Source organism: Brienomyrus brachyistius, chromosome 1 (genome assembly GCF_023856365.1).
Source record: "Brienomyrus brachyistius isolate T26 chromosome 1, BBRACH_0.4, whole genome shotgun sequence".
Taxonomy (NCBI): domain Eukaryota; kingdom Metazoa; phylum Chordata; class Actinopteri; order Osteoglossiformes; family Mormyridae; genus Brienomyrus; species Brienomyrus brachyistius.
The window spans coordinates 33104272-33127697 of record NC_064533.1 but is presented as its reverse complement, the minus strand read 5'-3'; the positions used below and the strand labels follow the sequence as shown (position 1 = coordinate 33127697).

General features: G+C 43.3%; 1 protein-coding gene across 1 annotated transcript in view; it reads right to left on the bottom strand.

The window, feature by feature from the left end:
- Positions 1–23426, bottom strand: part of myo3b (myosin IIIB) — a 101860-nt gene that overhangs the window by 22614 nt on the left and 55820 nt on the right. Inside the window, exons 24-32 of the mRNA XM_049012059.1 lie at positions 20409–20488; positions 15433–15510; positions 14806–15011; positions 11274–11385; positions 6996–7158; positions 4337–4417; positions 3166–3268; positions 1827–1890; positions 823–943 (exon numbers count right to left, since the gene is read on the bottom strand). Coding sequence (XP_048868016.1) covers positions 823–943; positions 1827–1890; positions 3166–3268; positions 4337–4417; positions 6996–7158; positions 11274–11385; positions 14806–15011; positions 15433–15510; positions 20409–20488 — 1008 coding nt within the window. The remainder of the gene's footprint in view (positions 1–822; positions 944–1826; positions 1891–3165; positions 3269–4336; positions 4418–6995; positions 7159–11273; positions 11386–14805; positions 15012–15432; positions 15511–20408; positions 20489–23426) is intronic.

Genomic DNA, 23426 nt, shown 5'->3' with positions numbered 1-23426 from the left:
CACCTGAAAACAATTTACTGTGGGACGTCAAGGAAGAGCCATTAACAGCGACAGGACGAGGCCATGGTAGATCTTAACGGCCTGATAGGGATGAGGTACCGTGTGTCCTCACTCTTATTGAATGTGATGTGTTTTAACGATGGACTTGGTTTTCAGCACTGAAAAAGCAAAACGGCATGTAAGACGAGGCACATCCCCTTTCAGTTTAAACTGGGAGGGGGGGTAGAATGAGGGTCATTTGCTCCCCCACATTAGCGCATTAACCGCTATCTAACCCAGACCTGCTGTGGTGAGCTGACACTAATCCCACACGCGGCGGAGAACCCTGCCTGTGTTACATTATCACATCTAATTCCCATAATCCCCAGCTGTGCTTCCAGAAAGCTGTTCCACCTCTGTCTCTCACCTACAGCTTCTGGTGACATTTTAGCATGGCGCCTGCGCTCCCTTACTCCTCGTCATTTATGGGGCCAGACCCCCCCCTCCCATGGTCACCCTTTAGCCTCCCTCAGCAGGCATTAGCGTCAATTCAGGTGGAAAAAACAAACCGCACAAATGTTCGCCAGATCCCGCGGTCTGGGGGTCTTTGGCACCACCGCTTGTCACGCCAGCCTATTAGGCCGAGCGAGCCACTCGATTCACACCATGCCTGCCCGTGTGAGACGTTCCAGGCTCTGGTGCCAAATTAAACCTGCACGGCCAGGCTCCACAGAGACAAATAATCTGTGCTAATATTGCCCCCCTTTTGTGCAGAGGATGCTGCTTTTCTTATCTCGTTTACCATATTAAATCTCACCTGCTGCCCCCCGGCTCTGGCCTCACCTTGCTTACACTGAGACTCCTGCACACTGCCATTGTCCTTGGGATGCCTTGTTACCTCGTTCACTGTTCCTTCATCTTGACTGTCGACCTTAAGTGGATGGTCTTCGCTGTTAGGGGACTCCTTCGAAAAAATTTAAAAGCCTCAGCAAAATCTTATCAATACAAACAGTAAACACTTGACTCAGACCTAGTGACCCAAGTGGAATTATAATCTGTCCTATTTATTAGATTGGAGATGTTTTTAACTAGAGCTTATTAATGTGTCTTATGTTTATAATCACATGAAAATTTGTTTACAAAATGCCTGTTTTTTTAAAGTATACCTTATGTGCTGACTTTATTGTCACAGTGAAAATCACAGGAGTGGAAACATACTTCCTCTCACATTTAATTTTATATTTGAATAAAAGAGCTACAGGAAAGTATTAATCTCCTTAACATTTCTAAGTACATCCTCCGAAGGATTTTGCTTTTTTTTTAATCTTACATATGCTCAGCAGAGTTACTGGCGAGAGAAAAAAAAAAACTGTACGTTTTCTTCATTTCATCCTTTCAACATCAAATGGCGAGCAGCAAAAATTGGATCAGACTTCAAAGGCTGCGATGTGCTCCAAGTCACAGAGTGACTCTTCTATTTCACATATTGAATTCGAGCAGGATATCAAAGAACTACCAAAGAACCTCAGGTCTTTACTAAAAAAGGGGTCTAACATCTGTAGAGAGAAGCGCAAAGACAAATCACCTCCGGGAAGCATGGGCATTTATTCTCAGCCATGAATTTCCAGCCTTTTGATTCCTCTATCCGCTGTACCACCCCGCCTCTCCACAGGGCAAAAGTTGGGAGTGAGCGCGATCCTTTGTTTCAAGGACTTTGGCGCTCTGAATAACTCTCGCCTTCTTGTCTTCTTGCAACTTCCACTGCCACCATGCAGACGTAGCCGGCCATCTGGCAGCATGCATTTTCTATCTGCTACGGAAACTACGCAAAAAGAGACTTCGCTCACCTTGCCAGCCTCCCCACTTTTAGGAGGATCAGTTAGATCATTCGTCACCTTGCTTCTGTCCAATCTGAAGAGGAGGAACAAGTGGAGATGCTTATAAACTCTTTTGCTTCATAATAATAATGCAAATTCTACACTACACATGTTACTCAGACACATTCTTAGAGCCAAGACTCCATAGTGTCCTGATTCCATGAGTCTGACATGAGATCAGGCGCTGCATAACACAAAAATGTTTAGATCTACATCGAACTAATCTTTAAAATAAGGAGACTATGTTTTTCCTTAGTATTGTATGGAAAACAGTGAACAAAACCTGACAGCGCATTGGTAAATGGTGATATAAAGGACCCTAAACCTGGAATACAATTATAACCATGAACAAACCAATGCAAAGGGAGATTAATTTGGTGGTGTACAATGCAGACTGGACTTCTGCCTTTCAAAGCAGCCCCGCATCTGGCCAAAGAGCAGGAACAGCACTCAGAACAGTCTATGCAAATCCACCACTGGGAAGCATCCCTCTCTTACTTTCGGAACTCCCAAGTTTCTAAACATGGAACATTGGGCTTTATGCCAAGAACTGGATTTACGATGTGAAGTAAAGGGTAGAGCTACTTTTCTGAACATCCAAATCATTCTTTTTAAAGCTTTCCAATCTTGAAGACTGTGTCTTCACTAAAATATTTCCTTTGAGCTCAAAGCAGGCAGCATGAAATATCACAATACTAATTCTCACTTTGCCAGCGGCATCTGCTAAATGATTTAAAAGGTACACAAACGGGATAAATGCTGCACCTAAATGTGCAACGTAAGTACTGCTGTGTACCTGGTCTATCGCTTGTTTTCTGAATGAGTCCATATTAACTCTATGATAAGCAGATAACAAACCTGGGTATGATTAACATAAAAAAATGAAAATTCATTTATCCAAAAAAAACTGGCACGAAAGTTGAGAATGCTGCAATATAGTACGCTGACGTTTTTCAGTATATAGGCATAGTTATGACCCACTCAACTAACAGGAAAATTATCTTGATATTATTTTACATAATGTTTGGATGCAGAACAACTTGGGAGGAGCTAAATGCATTTAGGGAATCCACTGGGCCACATGAGTGACAGGTGTGTTAAACCGTTTTATCGGTGACAATGACTTTCTCCTGTCTGTGTATATGGGCTGGGGAGTAAGGCATATAACAGTCTTGTAAATCTGGGAGGGGAGGTACTCTCACCGGTGGTGTCTCACCGTAGGCATTAAAGCATTAATCTATAGATGCTGCAAAAACATAGAAATACTGTAAACAGACAGGAAACCTCCATGGAGGCATGCGGAACTCACCCTGCCCACTCCCTGCTCTGGGGCTCTACCTGGCTGCTCTGTGCATGTGCTGCCATGTGCTTCTGTGCTGCGTACTGTTTACGCACCCGATGCCCCCTGTATGCTGAAAACACAGGTCAGACCTACCTTCAGAGGAGCTCTCGAATAGCGGAAAAATGATTTAAAAAAAAATCAATGCATCTGCTATAATTTTAATATAGACCGTAATGAATAGGTTTAGATGCAAAATCACATACAGTATATGCAAAGCACATTTCCATAATAAGTAACACTTTTTCACTTGGATGCGCAATTAGCCCTCACGTGAGGGTCTAGAAAAGGCCTGTTTACAGGCATCTGGTTACTTAATAAAAGATAGACATGAGATCCGACAGGAGAAGAGACGTCTCCAGAAACACCGCGTAGGCGAGCTGCTACCAAAAGCAGAAAAGACAGCTGAGATCGCTTCCCGGACAGACCTGCTCCTCTCCTGCTCCACGCACCGCTGCTTACGAGGGATTTAGGGGTTCATCATGTATTAGTGAGAGGGATGTGGATTGCTAAGATGCTGGCCCTGCCCAGGAGGTCAGTGGCTGGAGGGCTGCCATAAATAACAATGTGGAGCCTCCAAGCCTCCGCCACCTTTCCCTGTCCTCCACTGAGTGGCTCAGGAGAGGGGGCTGCTCCCGCAAAGGGTACTGTGCCCACTTTGATCTCCGTCAAGCCTTACCAAGTTGGAATTCATTTACATTCCAGATGACACGGCTGACGGCATTTAAAGAAAAATAAAAAAGAGGCATCTTGCTTCTGGAATGTGAGCTCGCTGCGACAGACCGGGAATTCAACAGAGGAAGTCATAGGGAGGCAGAGGGGATTAGCCCCGCTGATGCTTTTCCAGGGAAGGAGATGAAAGCCGGGGGGGGGGGGGGGGGGTTTAATATGCACTATTCTACTGCGACATAGAGACCAAATGCTGCCTAAACTTTCAAAAGCTTCTCCTCATACATTATTGATTAATTATTGCTGTTTCATAGAGGTTTACCAAGATCAAAAACGCATTTCATGAACCTTAAAACACACTGGCCTTTATTGGGACTTCAGTTCATGAGCCTGTACAGGTTGGGCAAAGTGCCCAGGATCAAGTTAAAGCAACATTCTCAAGTCTTTTTGAAGGACGATAACTGCTGTGTACCAGACTGTATGCGGATGGCGGCCTTCTCCCGTTCCGCTTTGATTAGCCGGAGCGTCTGACGAGCGGCATGGCCCCTCCAGGCTACAGAAAAGAGATATACATACAGCATTTTCAGAGTCTTTCTTTTTAAATCCCTAAACTAAAAAAACTGCTACTTTGCCATTAAAGCTGTAATGGAGTTTTGGTCTTTGGCCTTAAGATGAGAAGCAAAAGGCCACCTGCATTGTGACATGGAACGTTTGGGCGGAAGCTTCAAGGGTAGAAGGGACAAACAGGTTAAACTCTTATTTCCCGCTCGCCAACAGTTCAGATCAGATCAGAGGCAAATAAGTGTCCGATTTGCGCTAGCAAATCAGTGCTCAATCACTATGTGTGAACTGTTCAAAGATGCAACCTGACGGAGTCGCCAATGAATCGTAGACCCCGTCAGATATCTAGAAAACTAAATATCTGGACCTGTCGGCAGTTCCAAGTAGTGTTGGCAATGACTGCGACAACAAGTCACAGCCAATGAGAGGGCAAGGCACGAGGTCAACTGGAAGCCGAGAGAGGAGTTTAAAAAGTTCAATTTGTTCAGAAACTGTGCTTAGTGTTCAGGGATATATATATTTTCAGTGACAAAAAAAGTTAAACACCCATAAGTAATGGTCCCATATGGTTGTAATTTGGTACATGTGCAGACCATCGATAAGTTTGTCAATAATTCGATTTGCAAGGAGCTGGCACGTCTAGTGACCAGAAACAGAGGATGCCTCGTGGATCCATTAGACAGCATTAGCAGCACTTGATAGAGTTCTGATGACGAATGACATTGTACCATGTTCAGCGATGAATTTCGGTTCTGCATTCCCATGGATGACCATTGTGTATGTGTATGGCGGTGTCGAAGGGAGAGGACCAACCCTGCCAATGATGTGGAGAGACACACCGGTGTTACTCGTGGCATCATGATGTGGGGAGCCATAGAGTATTACATCATAGTGTGGGGAGCCATAAGGTATGACATCATGGTGTGGGGAGCCATAGGGTAAGACATCATAGTGTGGGGAGCCATAGGGTATGACATCATGGTGTGGGGAGCCATAGGGTATGACATCATGGTGTGGGGAGCCATAGGGTATGACATCATGGTGTGGGGAGCCATAGGATATGACATCATGGTGTGGGGAGCCATAGGGTACGACATCATGGTGTGGGGAGCCATCGGGTATGACATCATGGTGTGGGGAGCCATAGGGTATGACTTCAGGTCATCTCTGGTAGTGATTAGGGGGACACTGATGGTACAGCGCTAAGTCAGTGACATCCTGCGTCCGCATGTCTTATCCCTCCTGAGAACGCACCCTGGTACAGTCTTTCAACAAGACAACGCCTGTCTACCCATGGCATGTGTGCCTATGGACTACCTGAGTCATGTTGAGGTCCTCCCGTGGCCAGCCAGGTCTCCCGATCTTTCCCAAATCGAACATGTGTGGGATCAGCTCAAACATCAACTCAGACCCAGTGCCAATCTGCAGGATCTCAAGGACCAGTTACAACAGCTGTGGGCCAACTTGCCGCGGGAGAGAATACAAACAGCTGTACGAATCCCTTCTGCACTGTATCGCCACATGTATCCAGACTCGAGGGGGTGCTACATCCTACTGACATGGGACCAACAGTGTGCCCATACTGTCAACTCTGTTTGTTCTGATATTATTATCATTGCGTTACAGTCACATGACCTTTCACCACGTGCAGATTCATTTCATTTCCACCACTCTGTCTGGCTGCTTAACTATTTTTGTCACTGAGTGTATATGAGAAGTGTAAGGGCATATGAATTTGCACCAAAAAAATTTCGGTACAAGTTTTTTGGTTCAGTACGCATATGTACCAAATAAATGCAGCAAATGTGGAATCTTTGTATGTTTCCCCTGAGCGACATTCAGAAAAGGGCTGATGAAGCATGCATGCAATAGTCATGGCGAAGACAGATGAACCAGTACTTGAAGACCCTTCACTAGTATAGTGCAGGTATTTTTTAAATGCTGCACTATAATGGATATTTTGTTATACTTTGTATTTTTTGACACAATATTTTTGTTGCACACTTCCAATATGAAGCTGAAAGCTGCTAATGTGAATACAATACAGGTCTGGTACAGTTGATTTTTGCAATTTACACTGTTTTCCATTAATGCAATTTATGTTTTCTTTCCTTTATTCCCACGGTATCGAAAACATACCTAATTGTAACTCCAAAACTCATTTTTGTGTACTGTTACACCCGTAATATATATATAAATTTGATATGCCACATATGTGATGCTGGTTCCTGAAAATTCTATGTATATGAGGGTTAATATGCTACACGTTTGTAAATGTCGAGCATATGTGTTGCCATTTGATTGAAGCGTTTTAACCAGCTGTAGCATGTTGACACTAAAATTATGATTTCCCAGTGTAATTTGTGTGATTTTGTGACAAAACGTCAGTGGTTCCTCCTGGGGAAAGGTCTTGTAGTGTGTGACCCCCCCAGGCTTGTTGCTGATCAGTTGAGTAGTGTGTCCACCACAATAGCTTCAAGATTCCCGATTACAAGATGACAAGTTGTGTAGTGTGAAAAGTCCAGCGATCTGACGACTTGAAGGGTCATGTAGCTTGAATGTGGCCTTACCTGATTGGATGACGACTGCTCCATGTACGCGCTTCTCATGCTCCCTGCGGTAGCGCCGGGCGCCCAGCCACCCCTTGGCGTAGGCCTGCATTAGCACCACCCGTGCAATGACCTCCCTCAGCAGCAGGTTCAGCTGTTCCACATGGTAATACTTCAGGAAAACCTGTGGACCCCGGGGACCATGTCAGCCCAGGCCAAAGAAAGCTCTTTGCCAGCATTAGATTAAATTCCATTATATCAAGGCTAATGGCAGCTGAAATAATGAGCTCAGTGGGAGGCAAATGCATGAAAGTTGAACAAAAATGAGGCTGTTCCCTGCAAAGATGACACATCTTAATCTATTTACAAAGTTATGAAGTTATATGTTATATCTGAGCCAACCAAATAAAGTGCCCTCCATCAGGCTACAACAGCAGAGCTTCCACTGGGATGTGAACCCGCTGCATTCTGGTAAAGAGTCATGCAGGGGTGCCACTAGAAATTTTGAAAGCATATCATACTGGGCCCCCAACCTAGAAGAATAGAATTTTGCTCAATTTCTTTAGAGCTCCTGTCACCCAGAAGCCTTTGGAGTCATCGTACCCCCTCCCCCCCAACAGAAGCAGAGCAAGTCTTTTTCAAGAAGTATGTTTTAATCATCAAAACTTGCATCCCCGGGTAAAGAAATAAATCAAAACTGCATGGTGGATCCTTGGCTTTATAAGGCGCATTCATGCTATAGGAACTTTTTTCAGAAACTAGAACCTTTTTTCAGAACTTTTGTCACATTTACACCGCAGGAACTTGAAGCTCTTCTGAATCATTTTTTAGTTCCTATTTCAGACAAGGTACTTCTCATTCGAACACCAACTCCTGCGGAGGCACTTGCAGCGATTCTGGTTGACCACTGCTGCTAACTTGGAAGTTATGTGGAAGTGCAGGAAAACTGAGATAGTGGAGCAAAAACTGAAAGAACGGAATTATTTTTGTAGTTCGGTTACATTTAATGAATAATTTTTTTTGCCTCCATCTCCATATTTCTGTATCGGAAAATATGATCGATAACCAACATACTTTTGTTTAATATTGTTGTCACGCCCAGCTCGTCTGATTCTCGTGTGTACCACGCCCCCTCATCATCCACGTGTACTTCCCCGATTGTGCCCAGCTGTTGCCTATTATTTTCAGCTTGTCTTCTGTATATCAGTCCATGTTTTGCCCTGTCTGATGTCGGTCATTGTTGTTGTTGTTATTGTTGGAATGTGTGTCTCTCTACCCCCGTTACTCCGAATAAACCCTCATCTGCCCTTATTCCACCTATCTGCTTTGTCCTTTGCCACTTCAAGCCTGCCCGTCCTCTCTGGAAATGACCGACCCACAAACCAAACCGCCGCAGCAGGCCGAGAGCCAACGCCTTGGTCTGCTGCAAGAGGTAATTTACTGGCTTAAACAGCCCGAGGTCCAGGAGGATCCGGTGGCGCTGGATGTGGTTGAGCAGAGTGGTGACCTGCTGGTGCAGATGTCCCCGACTGGAGACACGTACCTACTGGTGGAGGTACGTGAAAATCTCCGGTGGCTGCTTCAGCGGCTCCCTGACCGGAGAGCCCAGTTGGCCGCTCGGTGTGTTGTGGAGGCTGCGGTATTGCCTCCTGTCCCGGAGGAAACGGCTCAGCCTCTCTACACCGCTGCAGGCCGGAAGAGGAGACCGAAGGGGAGGCCAGCAGAGGACTTGACAATCCTCCTGGGCACCTGCTCTCTCTCCTCTGCCTTTCTCCCAGTGGAGTATAGGGAGGAACTCCTCCCTCTTCAAACACCGGTAAGGCTCGACCCTGATTTCGCCGCCGCTTAGCAGCCGCCGCCTCTGGTGGCTTACCATTATCAGGTAGCGCGAATCCCCAGAACTTTTAAAGGGGCAGCACCTGTCCCGCCTGTGCCTCTTCTGCCTGTCCCACCTGAGCATGACCTGCCTGTCCCGCCTGCGGCAGCTACACCTGGCCCTCCTCTGCCTCCACCTGCGGTGGCTACTCCCGAGCTTCCTCTGCCTCCGCCTACGGCAGCTATGCCTGAGCCTCCTCTGCCTCCGCCTGCTGCAGCACCGCCTGAGGCCCCTTTGCCTCCACCTGCTGTAGCACCGCCCGAGACCCCTCTGCCTCAGCCTGCGGTTCCATCCGCGCCTGTGACTGCTGCCCGTGTGGGTCCTGTCCCGGTCCCTGACCCCACTCCTGTCCCCCCAGCTCCAGTCCCCGAGGAGGTCCTGGACAATCTGACTTTTGCTCCTGCCTCCTTGGAGGAGGTGGAACTCGAATGGGACCCCTCGGGGACCTCCCTAGTGTCACCTCTTCCCTCGCCCCGGCGAGATCGACCCCGGCATAAACCCCGCATGTCGGTGTCCTGGAAGGGGAGAGGGCACACACACAGGGCTAGGGTCCCACCCGCCCTGCCCCCTGGCTCGCCCTCGCTCGCCTTGGCTGGGGCTCGGGGGGTACCTGCGGGTTCTGGGGCTCCGGTCCAGCTATCACCTACAGGTCCCCCTCCGACGCTTCGTCACCCTGCCTCGGTCCTGCCTCCGACGTCTCATCAGACGCCTGCGGGTTCCCCCGCTACAGCTCCTCTATCGCCTGCAGGTCCCCCCACTCCGGCGCATCAGGGGACGTCGCCTTGGCTGGCTGTGGCCACGCCGTCACCTGCTGCGGCTCCCCATCCCTCCTTGCCTTTGCTGGGGTCCCCTCTGGCTCCCTCGTCACCTCCCCTGGTGCCCCGTCTGACTCCCTCCTCGTCCCCTGCATCTGTCCCTCGGCCTGTCTCCTCAGCCCCTCCGAGGTCCCCTCCAGCTCCGGCCTCCCGATCGCCTGTGGCCCCTCTGGCTGCTGCCCGTCACACACTGGCTGCTGTCTCTGCACCTCGTCCCCCTGTGTTCCCTCCATTCACTCCTGGCCCTTTGTCCCACCTGTTCCCACCATGTCGCCTTTCCTTATCTGTCTGTCGGCGTTCCCTGTTTTGTGTCAGTTCCTGTCTTGGCTTTTGCCCCTGTGCCTGTTCTCTGTTTCAGTTCTGTGCCCTGTTTCCCGGTACTGATCTTTTTCTTGTCTTCCAGGTCCCGTATCCCCGGTTTCGTCTCGTCCATCGCTTCCCCTGAGGCACGCCCTGAGTGCGCGCCTTTAGAGGGGGGGGGTTCTGTCATGCTCGTCCGATCCTCGTGTGTGCCAAGCCCCCTCATCATCCACGTGTGCTTCCCCGATTGTGCGCCTTGTGTTCATGTCTTGCCCTGTCTGATGTTGGTCGTTGTTGTTGTTGTTGGAATGTGCGTCTCACGACCCCTGTTACTCCGAATAAACTGTTGTCTGCCCTTATTCCGCCTATCTGCTTCGTCCTTCGCCACTTCCAGCCTGCCCGTCCTCCTGGGAAACCTGACAACTGTCAGTCCCTGCGATGAAACTTGCCAGTGCTAATTAGTGAAATACATTGTTTTTAATTCTGTGAAACCTGAAGATTGATCTGCTGGGCAGATTTAATAATGATTTTAAACATGTTGTGGGTCATATGAATAAAATATAAATAAAACACTGTGTCCCCCTCAATAACTAACAGCAAACAGCCTAAGTAACAAATTATGTAAAATAACTTATTCATCCATTGTTTAGGGGTGGCGGTGATGTTTCGAATTATGTGTGAAGTTTAACCACTTGGTCAATCAGTCAGCAAAGTTCAACATAGTTCCTAGTCAAGCAAAAAGTCTTCCAATAGGCAGGAATAAAAAAAAGGTTCAGGAACAAGCTCCCAGGAACTGGGCGAATTTTCTGCGGTGGGAATGATACTGAACTTCCTGATTCCTGAAAAAAGTTCTGGTTCATGAAAAAGGTTCCTGCAATGGGTAAGTGCCTGTTGGTGAGCTTCTTTTACCCCTTCAGTAAGCTTGGATTTGAGTATTACGCTGGTCCTAACTGCCTGCTCCATGACTGTTTTTTAATGTCTCCAGTCCTCTCGGCTTTGTTCATTTGTCTTTGAGGATCGGTTCTTTCCTACATGTTTTGGCTATCAGGTTACGCTCCCTCTCCCTATTGCTTACCACCGGAAAATTACTAACAATGAAGTTTGGGTCCCTTCCCTAAAATTTCTTCAGGCTAATAAGGACACTAGATAGAAGCCCATCATTTAACTCAGCAATGGGAGTATGAACCTCACATTTTTGTCCTTGAACTTTGTGATTCCTACAAAAACAATGTCCTAAAAATGTTACTCAGTTTCGCCTCTGAAAAACCTGCATAGAATAAATGGGACAATACAGCACTTTAGGTTCACCTTAGTTTTCCCCAGGACCCAGTTGTCTAGTTTGGCCTGTTGTAGGATGATGATGACATTCTCTTTAGTGGCCTCTGGCATCAGATGTACCCGGAAAGCCAGGCAGTAATACCTGATTGGAGTAAAGAAGAGAGAGGTGGTGAGTGTGTTTCAAGGTTAGAGCAAAACAGAAGTAAATTTTCTGCATAATATTACCATGTCACGTTTCACGGCATTTTATATAAATTAACTCACATGCACCGTATGTGTTTGTGTTAAAGCGCAACAAAACGGTGAATAAAAAATGAAGCAATTACAGATATCCATCTGCCCATCTGCAATAGCTACTTATCCAATGCAGGCTCACAGCAAACCTGAAGCCTATCCTTGGAGGTACAAGCCAACACAGATACACAAAATCAATTAATCAAGGAGAAAACTTAGTGGGAAGAATGCACATAACCCTCACACAGAGAGCTGTGGACAGGAATTGAACCTACAAACCTGGAGGTGTGAGGCTACAACAAATTACTGCATCATACTACAGCCAGAGACAGAAACCTTTAATATTAGCATTAGAATTATGAACTCCAGCGATACGATACACTGAATTAACTGCTGAAATCTCCCTGAATTGGCTGCACAGTGCTCCTGCTGCTCACCATTTTTCCTTTCAAAATAAATCAAATTTGCCTGTTGACAAAATTATTCCTTTCAGAGCATGTGATGTCATCTTCAGTGTTTTAATCTGCATGTGGGGAACTGAGAATTGGGAACACTCTGGACAAAACAAGGGACAGTGCATGTTAGTTTAAAATATATGCAGAAAGATATATAAAGCAATATGTATATATACATCAAATATACACAGAAAGATATATACATCAACAGAGATCTTGAGATACTCCTCTGCCAGACAGAGCAACTGGCTCCACACTCACAACTTTTCTGATATAAGTCAGTCAGCTCAGCACACCACCAAGCAAAGTCATCTGGTCCATTCAGGAGAACATCCATAGAGCAGTTTCCAAGGTACAAAGATCCAAGGGCAGCTAATTGGCCCTCAGTAGGTCTGGATTTAACCCCATTCAACAAGTCTTCCAGTGGTCTTGAAATGAATGTTAAGAGATGTACATTAAAGGATGGAGGACTAGAGCTGAGTGATCAAAGTCCCCCTCTACCATATAAAACAGCACTCATTAAAATGGGACAGCCACGTTGGAGCAAGGCAGATGCACATTTCATGTACCTCTTGTAAAGCGGACTATCATATTGCCCCTAATGACATCCACCCATTGTAGATTTTATATGTACAGCAGATCTCCCATTATTGGTCTAATTTATCTCAGGAGGATTGTTGAAGAGAACTCCCAGAGAACTTCCGTGACGAATCCAACAGTCAAAACACACCCGCTCCTTGGGGGTACTCAATACTCAATAGGGTACCCCAAACATCTACCATAAATATCGTAGTGGTACAAACAGGAACATACTCCAGAGATCCAGGTAGATATTACAATCCTAAACATTTGTTTGATATTGGTATACTTTTATCATGAAACACATGTAGTGACAGCACGCTATACTATTATGTGATTAATTGTGAAGAGAAATATGTTACAGGTACTATTTGTAATGGGATTACAATATGTTGAAAGTGGCTATTCAATATCAGAAAGCCCTACGGTGATCATCCCTTACAACTTGTGAAAAAAAAAGTGCTGATCGTATATGTAGCCACTGGCTGTATCACAGAATATGTTCTTTTATTCTGAAGTCGAGGCAAGCTCATGAAAGAAACGCGTTTCCTGCCATGAATCAAAACCCAAATTCTATCTTTAAGAGGCATCAGGCAAGTGTTTCACAAAGGCTTATCGCTGATATAAAACACTTAAATAGGTAGAGCAGTCCAAAGTCAAGAATACCATGAAAGTAGCACTATATTGAAATAACATCAAAGTATATGAGACGCATCTTAATTCATGGTGCAGGCAATGTAAATCCGTTTAATCTGCCTCCCTGCAGAGCTTGACTTGTTAAACCACATAGTCTGCCTACAGCGAAAAAGAGAAAAGGAAAAAACAGTGCTGGTTTTCCTGTAAACACAGCAAAATCTTAGCGGATGGCAAAAAATACCAGATACTTCACCGTACGTACAAGGGCATGAGACTGATGTCAGAGGTGTAACACAAGCTTTCAAACATCATAGTTTCAGTAAAGGGCCCTTGAGAAAAATGTGATTGTTTTCCTCCTGAGAGGCGGTAAAGCACAGTATCAGATTGCGATCTACTGTCAGGTGATTTGCAAGAGGATCCGGATTCCATATCATAGTATTGTCACCTCCTTCAGCTTTTCCACAGGGCTTACTATAGAAGTCCTTCCTACTTAACTCTTCTTTCACACATGAAAGAGGATGTCCATTGAAGGTCTATGAGAATTTTCTGTTTCCCGCTTTTACTTTTGCAGGGACAAGGGGGGTGATTTTGGCATACAGGAAGAGGCCTCTATGAGTTTGTTCAATATTAAAGCCTATTAAAACTGCTGGATCACTAGCGTGCTTAGAAGCTGGTAACAAAAAAGGAGAAACTACAATGCCATTGGATGGAACACGTCTTTGATATCTCCAAGCTTTGCTATGTTTTACTTTAATTCCTGTTGATACCTGCAAGGCCTTTGATGGTGCAGACAAACTGTACTGCTTGCCAACTTCAGAGGGGCCTTTGATATGAAAGCACACATTTAAATCAATTTTTATGCGGGTTCCAGTTTTTTAACTGTATCATTTGTCTGTTTCATTTCAGCCAATGATATGACACAAAGGACAATGCACTCTAAATCGGGTGTTCTTCGTAATAAAAAGAGTTTGATATCATGAACATTTCATTGTTTTCTCAAAAAACCGATTAATAGAACGGCAGTTTTATACTTTAAAACAGAAAATAATGTGCTTGATTTCAATAGTAAGTTTTAAGAGAGAAAAGAATGCACGATTATAGCGATTCTGTTGTCTTCCCATTCTTTCTGGCTTTTTAATCTTAACTTGTCTGATTGGAAATGGCATGCCGAGGAGAACGTATTTAGTTTATTTTGATTACAGGTCCTTAACTGGTAGGAAGGGAGGTAAATAAACCCACATCTTACTGCTGGAATTTTCCAGAATCTAACTCTTCACACTGCATGCAATAGCAAATGGATAACAGAGGATTCTTGGATATCAAGGTCAGAGGAATTATTAATGGATATAAATTTCCCTGTATCCTTAAAAGCTGCCTTTCGGCTTTGGTCAAATACAGTCCATGTGCTCTTGCAAATTTAAACAAAGTAAATGTCATCCTAAGGTTTCTTAACGGAAAACTTCAAAATGACTGTTTTTAGAATAATTGAAATAGGGTAATTATTATGCATTACTGTAAATTAGCAGATCTAAATTTATAATACAGTAGGATCAATGTTTGGGTGCATTTGTTTAGACCCTAACTATCTGAAGGTTTTCTGCCAGTCACTAGGTTCTTGTTAAATATTAATGGCACCCCATGTGACTTGTGGCTGTTACCTGTTAACAAACTCATCGAAAAGGATCCGGTGTGAGTATCCCTGCCTGCGGATGTTAACCGTCTCCAGGATCCCTGTGTAGCGCAGCTGCACCATCACCCTCTCTTTGCAGAAGCGTAGTGCCCGTCTGTCGTCGTTTGGCTTGATGCATCGCACGAAATGCGGCTGGCCCACCACCATTTTGGAGAGGAGGTCCATCAGCGAATACTGCCGACACATGGCAAAAAAAGATGCCTGGCTGCACATACATAAGTGTAACACAAGACCGTGATGAAAAGCTGGAAATGTCAGTACAGTGGTGGTCATGAACAAGAACGACTAGATTTCAACCTGCTCATGACAGCGGCATTTCAGTTACAGACGTTCTTTGTGCATTAGGGTAGATTGCATATATCTTTCCAAGGAGTGAAAAACAGTTTTCCCAGCATTGACCTCCCACATAGGAGCAAATGAGAGCTCTTTCAGTGGGACTGGGGCGCCGCCATTGAGCAGCATGTCTGAATGACGGGAAGCTAAGAAAAGGAGCACTACGCCGTTTTACTATGGCTGTGCTGTTTTGCTGCCTAGCACAGCTTAGAAGGAGGTAGCTATCTGCCATCGAGGATAGTTCACCATCAAGGATACGCACGCGGAAGTAAGAGGCCACAGTCTGTCTCCTCATGTTGGTGGTCTCCTCTGGGTGCCGCATCATCTCCATGGTGTCCACCTGAGCAGAGATGACCCCCGACACTGTTAGTCTGCAAGCCCCTGCACTTGCGGCATAAAAACAGCCCGAAGCATGTATTACGTTAATGAATAAATGCAATGTAAAAATATACCACAAAAACAAAGCTCATATTTAAATACTAATAGTTGCAAAAGAAGACACAGGCAATACAAATACAAAACATTTACGTAGTTTTACACAACACTAAAATTCCATGTCGACGCATTTTTATAATCGACATCGCCGATTACATCGAATAATCGCCCCCAGTCCTACGGAGTTTGATAATGAAATGATCATTAGTACATGAATGGTTGTGGCCTGATTTTAGCACCATGCAGACAAAATCAACAATCTATAGAAAAATGAAGGCTAAGAGGAGATTTAGAGCAAAGTAATCTATGTACAAATCAGGATCTCAGCACAACACTGCACTAAAAAGACACAATATTAGAATTCTGATGGTCTATTCTCTTCACAACTTCATAATATTTAATGAAGCAATAAATATTTTACAGCAAGTCTATACAGCAAAGTGCATATCTTAATATTTTATGCCGTCACGGGACAGAAAGGTGCGGCCATTTTTTTTATGGTATCTTCTCACACTGCAGCTAAAGGTTTTGACAATTTGTGGTGTGTATTCTGAGAGGCCTCCCTGTGTATGTTCCAGAGCTTTATCAAAAGGGTGCTTTAAAATCTGCACCTTCTTCATTATTTCTGGAGTTCTGCACCAGTTAAAGGGGCAGTTCAGATATGCTGTAGTGCTATTTATCCATCTAGACTATATAGTAGTCAGAGTTGCCTAATTTCGGAGGTATAAGCTGTAAAAATGTCAGCCTTCTTGTAAATATAATGGGGCTGAATTCTTTCTGTGGTGATTAAAGTGCCAAAAAATACACTTGAAAAATTCCACACACCAGCTGTATACCTGCACAGAAGATAAGGTTGGTACGATATCTGAATCTGCCGTGAAAAATATATAGGTTTTTGATAATGTCTAATCACAAGATCATGAATGAATGAATGAATTAATATGTTAATATAGCCTGTTCTGCATTTCTCTTTACAAGCAATACATAGGTAGTGCTGTTTCTTAAAAATGCCCTTAGAACAGTACTGCATAGCCTATAATACCCAATATTTGGTTCGCACATATTTGTAAAATGTCAGCGTTGCAGGGTACAGATACTAGGCAGAAACCTTTACGATTTAACACGAGGTATGTGTTTACAACTGATGACACAAATGCAAAAACTACTCAAGGCTCAATTGAAGTGTTCTTTTCACCTTTTATCTTCCCCAGTTGAAATAGGAGCAGGAAAAATTGCCAAAAATAAATTGCAAAGTGGTCATTATTGTATAATGAAAGTAAATGATACCTAAATTACGGAGGTGAATAAGAACAATAACCATCATAATCACAAAAAAACATTAAAATAGGAAGTTATGTTTAAGTATGAATTTTTAGTAAGAAACACAAGCATGTTTACTTCGCTATGGATAGGCCGTGTACACAGTGTACATGCAAAGTGCGCTGCCTTTTTGGTGAGGTGTGCTTATCATCAACATGCAGGAAAAAGGAATTTTTCATGTTTGTTTTTCAATCCGATAATGCAGTTCGACCCAGTGAAAGCAGAACTAGTCGCAAGTAACAGTGAAAACAATTTCCACTCACATTTTTCGATTATATCATTATAGTTGGAAAAAATCGATAAGGAACAAATATCGTATTTATCAGTAATATTTTTTTAACTGATAAATAGTGGGGCTCTCCTTCTCCTGACAACATAATTGGATATAAACATCAATGCTAGCTCAGTAGTGCTACGTGAACCAGCAGTATGCAGCTGTTATTACTATTAACTAAGATAGTATTGCTGCTATTTGTTTTTGCTGGTAGCTGATGCTCACTGATACTGCTACCTCCCCTAGCATCACTAAGCTAGCAAGCGTTAGCGCTCAACATATCTGATAAATATGTTTTGTTTTTGTTTCTTTAATTTTGGGGTGAACATCCCCTTTAAGATCTGAGGACCATATAAAAATGTCTAAACACAAACATTTATTAACAACATGCATGTAAAAACTTGCTTGAACATCCATTCCATCAAGTAAAGTTGACAAAATGGTCAATAAAATTTGCTACTCACTTAAACACTGGTTCCTGGTTATTTAAAATGAGCTTTGGCTTAAACATAACACTCTAGGTGTGAGGAATTACTCACAAAGGCTTGTATTGTCAGGGTCGGCCCCTGTTCTCTCAGTCTTTTGTGTCCCTTCCCCGTTTGGCCAGCAGGCATCGCTGGTCATCCTGTCCCTCTTGTCAGTCTTTGTGTTTCCCCTGTTTTCTCTTAGCTGCATGGCTCAACGTGTTGAGCATGCGGCTAGTTGCAAATCCCTTTGTGACGTGTTCAAATCCTGCCTCCCCTGTTTTTGTATTTTGTTCCCTAATGTTTCTTTTGTATGAGTTTAGTTCCCGTGTCTGGTGATTTTTGTATTCTGTTTTGGTTTCTTGTTTTGAGCCTTAGTTATGTTTACTGGTTTTCTTACCCCCAGTGTTAGATTCTGTGTTTCCAGTTTTCTTGGTTAGTTCTTAGTTTCCCTGTTTCAGTTCCTTTGAGTTAATTAGTTTCACCTGTGACCTGTTTTCCCCATCTTTGTAATTAGTCTTGTTAATTCCTGTTTACTTTTGACCCCTCGTAGTCCTTTGTTTTGCTAGTGTTTTTTAGTTCATTTAATAAACCTTGTTTGTCTTTTGAGCCGCAAGTGGATCATCCACCTTTTCTGTTCCTCGTCCCCGCTCAAAACCCACCTGGATCCTTGACATGTATAAGAAGCCTGAATGTAATAGTGCTTTATTTACAAGTGAATGACTGTATTTACCAAGTCAATGTCTAGCACACAAGTGAGAGTATGTGTTATTATAATTATTATTGTACAGTATGATTGAATTTGATTTTATTAGGACTACTGTCAACCATATACACAACCACATTTTTCTAGAATATCCTGTCTTTGGTCTGGGTGTTTAGATGGCTCCATGGCATGTTAGCCTGTGTTATTGGTCATAATGGATTATCTTTAAACTATGCCATTTACCTTAACACAAGCAATATTATTCTGTAACAACAGAGCGAGACCACAAGGAACACCCTCCTGAACATGCAAGAATATCCTGTTGGCTAACGAGACCCAGAACACATTTTCACAGAGAGAGCTGAAGAGAATCAGCATAATGCAGTCAGATATTTTGCAGTCAGATATTATAACTCAGTGGAAGTCAGCATGAAAAGAAGCATTTCATGAGGTAGGATAATTATGGCAAGATAACACGTTCATACCTTCAGCAGGTATTCGGGGGAATGAAAACAGGAAGTAACATTTGGAAATATATGAAAGGAAACACAAAAGGGAGAGAAGGGAATGGAAATCTAAGCGGCTGACATTATCCCACTTAATCCCATTAAGTTCTGTCCTTGAGGGCAGAGCGTAAAAAAAGGGGCTTTGCGTGACAGAAAGATGCGCCACACTTTATTACGAAAGAGCATATTCACTCTGGGCACAGCAGCATCAGTCCTGTAATTTTCACTAAACTTCAGGAAAGAAGGGTTTAGGGCTTGGGAGTAATTAAATAACCAAAGTAATTTCCAATATGCACAATTCCTCATTTGTGGGACGTTTGCATTAGAATGCAGGAGTGACTTCAACAAGATTCTGAGCCTTTTTGAAAGAAATTTCAAGCAACCGCAACTTAATGTTTGTCACGGCAGTGACAATGGGAACCTACAAAGAACAAAGCCATGTCAACTTAGTGTCAAACTGTCCTGTGTAACTCCAGCAGTGTTCCTTCCTGGGGTTGACAGCGGAATCCTCAGTCACCAAACAGTGAAATGATACCATTACAAGCTTTCAAGTCCAAGCTAGTCAAAGACTTTACACAGGAGAATGACATGGATGACAGACTTGCCACTGAGCTTATACTGACGAGGGTGTTAACCAGGATATGGGAGGGTTCAGCATTTAAAAAAAGTATGGTAACACTTTCTATGAAAGCCATGTTTATAAGAATCTATGAACACATGCTTAACAAATTATAATGCATTCATAAAACACTATAAACATGGTTATAAATATTTTTAAAAAGGCATATGCATGCTTATAAATGATTTATGAAGCTCTACAGATATCTACATAATGCAGTACAAAGCATCCTTAATTCTTATACTGACCATTATAATGCACTGTGAGGGTATCTATAGTGCATTATAGATGAGGGCTTCATTGGAGCATATGAAGTATTATAATCTACACTACAATGCCTTATGACTGTCAATAGAAGATGCTGTAATGATTTATCAATTGCCATATCGACTATTACAATGCATTACGAAGGTATCTATAAGATATATTGATTATAGATTACAGCTTTAAGTAAAGTGCTTCTAAATACATTTCTCCAGTCCATTCTAGTCATTGTTAAAATTGCCTAAGATTACAAAACAGTCCTGTTTGCTCATGGTGTGGAACCATGGTTGTGATGGTCAACCCCCAAGATACACCCATAGAATTAATCAGCTTTACCGCAGAGTGCAAAACATACGAATGTGGAAAGCCAAGAATATACTGTAAAGCCAAGAAAGTAAAAGGCTAGCTGTACCTGGAGGGTGGGATACACGGGATCATGAAAAGACATGCTTTTAAGTTTATTACGTTAGATGGATCAGCCTGTGTGTACTAATACTGCACTAATGTTCCATAACACTACAGTCAATAAAAAAGGGAGTTTAAAGATTAATACGATAGTTGAATAATAATAATACCCTTGTTTCATGGAGTACAACTTTTTATGGAGGTGTAGGTGAACAATGGGATCTCCAAGGGAAAATCACTTTTACCTTAGAGCGTCCAGGATTTAGCTGGGATGGCAGTGACCTGGAAGCTGAAGTCACCTTTGCCCGTGACGTTGCCAGATTTCCTTTTGAAAAAGAGCAGCAACAACAACACTGGTTATTGTTAAGGTTACAATGAACACTACAATGCACGAATGCATATATTTAGCAAGCATGTGCACGACAGTCCAAGTATCTCAACGTTTTTGAGCAAGTAGAGCACAAGATGTCCAAATGTTTTCTCTGGCTGTGTCTTCAGAGGCTAAACTATGATTATTACCACTGAAAGAAGCCTTTGAAGCAGGATTGGTGACATCAAAGTCAAAATCCATGGGTGGCAGTATTTATATAATGAGTGGGAAGCATTTTAACACGTTTCAAAGATTTTTACCCCAGAATAAACAATGGTACAGAGCATCTGTACCACACACCTTAACGAAAACACAGCAAGACATCAGGAGTAGGGCGTAGACAGAGTTCAGCCAATGGGGCAACTTCTCTCTTACCACATTATATAGACGTGCTTAAAAATAAAAACAGCATATAAAAGAGTAGGGCACTCAAAGCTTGTTCTTCTCAAATTCTGTGATGTGGTTGCACCAAACATGAGGTGATTCATCTCATAACTACCTAGGGATGTAATAAATGGTGTTCTGGGGAGAATCCACATGTAACATGTTTCTTTGTTTCTTTAATGATCAGATATATAACATCCATCCATCTTCCAAACCGCTTATCCTACTGGGTCGTGGGGGGTCCGGGGCCTATACCAGAAGCTATGGGCGCGAGGCAGGGAACAACCCAGGATGGGGGGCCAGCCCATCGCAGGGCACACTCACACACCATTCACTCACACATGTACTCCTATGAGCAATTTAGCAAGTCCAATTAGCCTCAGCATGTTTTTGGACTGTGGGGGGAAACCGGAGTACCCAGAGGAAACCCCACGACGACATGGGGAGAACATGCAAACTCCACACACATGTGACCCAGGCGGAGACTCGAACCCGGGTCCCAGAGGTGTGAGGCAACAGTGCTAACCATGCCCCCCCGATATATAACATAAATGCCAAAATATATCATTGAAACGCTAAAGCTTGATTCATTGAAGATTTTACACATTTAGTGAAATCCATATTCATTTACAGTATATTTAAAAAGCTCTAATCATTTCTCATAAGAAACCATTTTCCCCAGGTACTCCTACCAGACGTGAAAACCTAATTTTCACTTATAGCCAAATGCACTGGAAACAGCCTTGTTTTTTCCCCAGGTTATGCTTGTATGAGGTATAAGAGCTTCAGCTCCATGGAGGAATATGGAAGGTATAACCTGCAGCGTGTAAAGAGCTTTAACGTGACTGTTAAACAAGAAAGGAAGAAAGTCCTTCCTTTCAAAGCCATTCCCCTAAAGCAGGAAAGAATATTTATTCATTGTGATACAAAATCGACTCCTAGAGAAACAAACCCAAGAATCTGAAAAAAACCCCCACAATGCCAGAATTCTGATTTCAGCACTGAGCAAGGTTATTAATTTTCGGTGTTCTGTAAAATCAACCAAGAAAGCAGCTGGCAAGATGAGGCTTCGTATTTGACTTTCTATTTGCTTTTAATAAGGTGGAAAATATAAATGAAGCCAGTGCCCCCACACCCCCCTATAATCTGGGTTATATTTTGTTAAAGGTAGCAGCAATTACAGACTTGCAATATTCAGACAAAACAGCGCTGTAAGACTTCAGCATACAGCATCACCTACACAACCTGAGGCTTCGGAAATGGAGAACTTTTGCCGAACAGATACACCTTACTGACTCCAGCCAAGTTAATGGACTTATTTGGTTCCTCTGTTGTAATGATGCCATCATTAGGGTTTGAGAGGAGTGAAACTGACCATATGGTCATGGTTTTTAAATAGAAGGGCTTGTTCCCTAGATATTTCTGCAAGGCCTGTGACCAATTTCCTTTATTGAAGACGGCTTCAGTGACTTTTCTGGCTGCCAACATCTTTGGCTTTTCATCCACACAAAGTCCACAGAAACAATTCGATGGGATCATTCATGTTTTGCAATATCATGGTAAACATGGTATCATGGTAAACAGCTTATCTTACAGTGTAGTAATTATGCTTAAAAAATAATTCAGAGGGGACGGCTTATTTTAATCACTACATTATGTCATCTTCTGTACACACCATTTGGTAATAAAATAATGAACATAATACACCCAACAGGAGTGAAAGGTAGCGTGCAGCTCAGAGGGTGGTGCTGCTGACAGTCTTTGAGGGTGGGGGCTTGAATCCCGCCTCCGCTTTGAGTATGTGCATTTTTCATGTGTTCAGTTTCCGTCCTCCATTCAGAGGCTAAATGGGATCTTTAAACGGCCCACAGTATGTGACATCAGAAAGCAGAGAATATAAAAGAAACACTTGTCAGTGACCCAGTGGCTCTACTGATTTTCATATATACTGTTACCATGAATTGAATCACAGGAACGTTGAAAATAGGTCCAATGATGAACTGTTTAATGTTAATGGGGAAATTTTTTAGTTCGTTGGACAACAAAATGGGCAGAAATAGAATGAAGGGAACTGGCAGGGGCAGCATGATCTTCATGTGGCTGAGCTTACTGATAAATGCTCTTGAAAGGGAATTTTTGGCAGGTTAAATATCTTCTGATACATAATTCTGTGAGAATGGTTAGACAACACAATGTCACATGCTGACCAGATGGAAAAGGAGCCACATGCTCATGCCCTGGCTATCTTACAGCACCGTGCAATCTCCCATAACTGCAGGTGTGACACACCCAAAGAATATGATCATGGTTCAGCCCCACAGTTTTCTAAATAAGGTTAAAAGTTTGGGATGGATACATTAATCAAGAGCAATTGATCTGTGCATATCAGTGTGCAAGAAGGGTGGGCTAAATTATAATAAGAAGAATCATCATCATAATTCACATTCTCATTAATGTAGCCTTATTTAAATGCCGGTTCAAAGGGATAAAAGCTGAGGAGCTGAGAAAA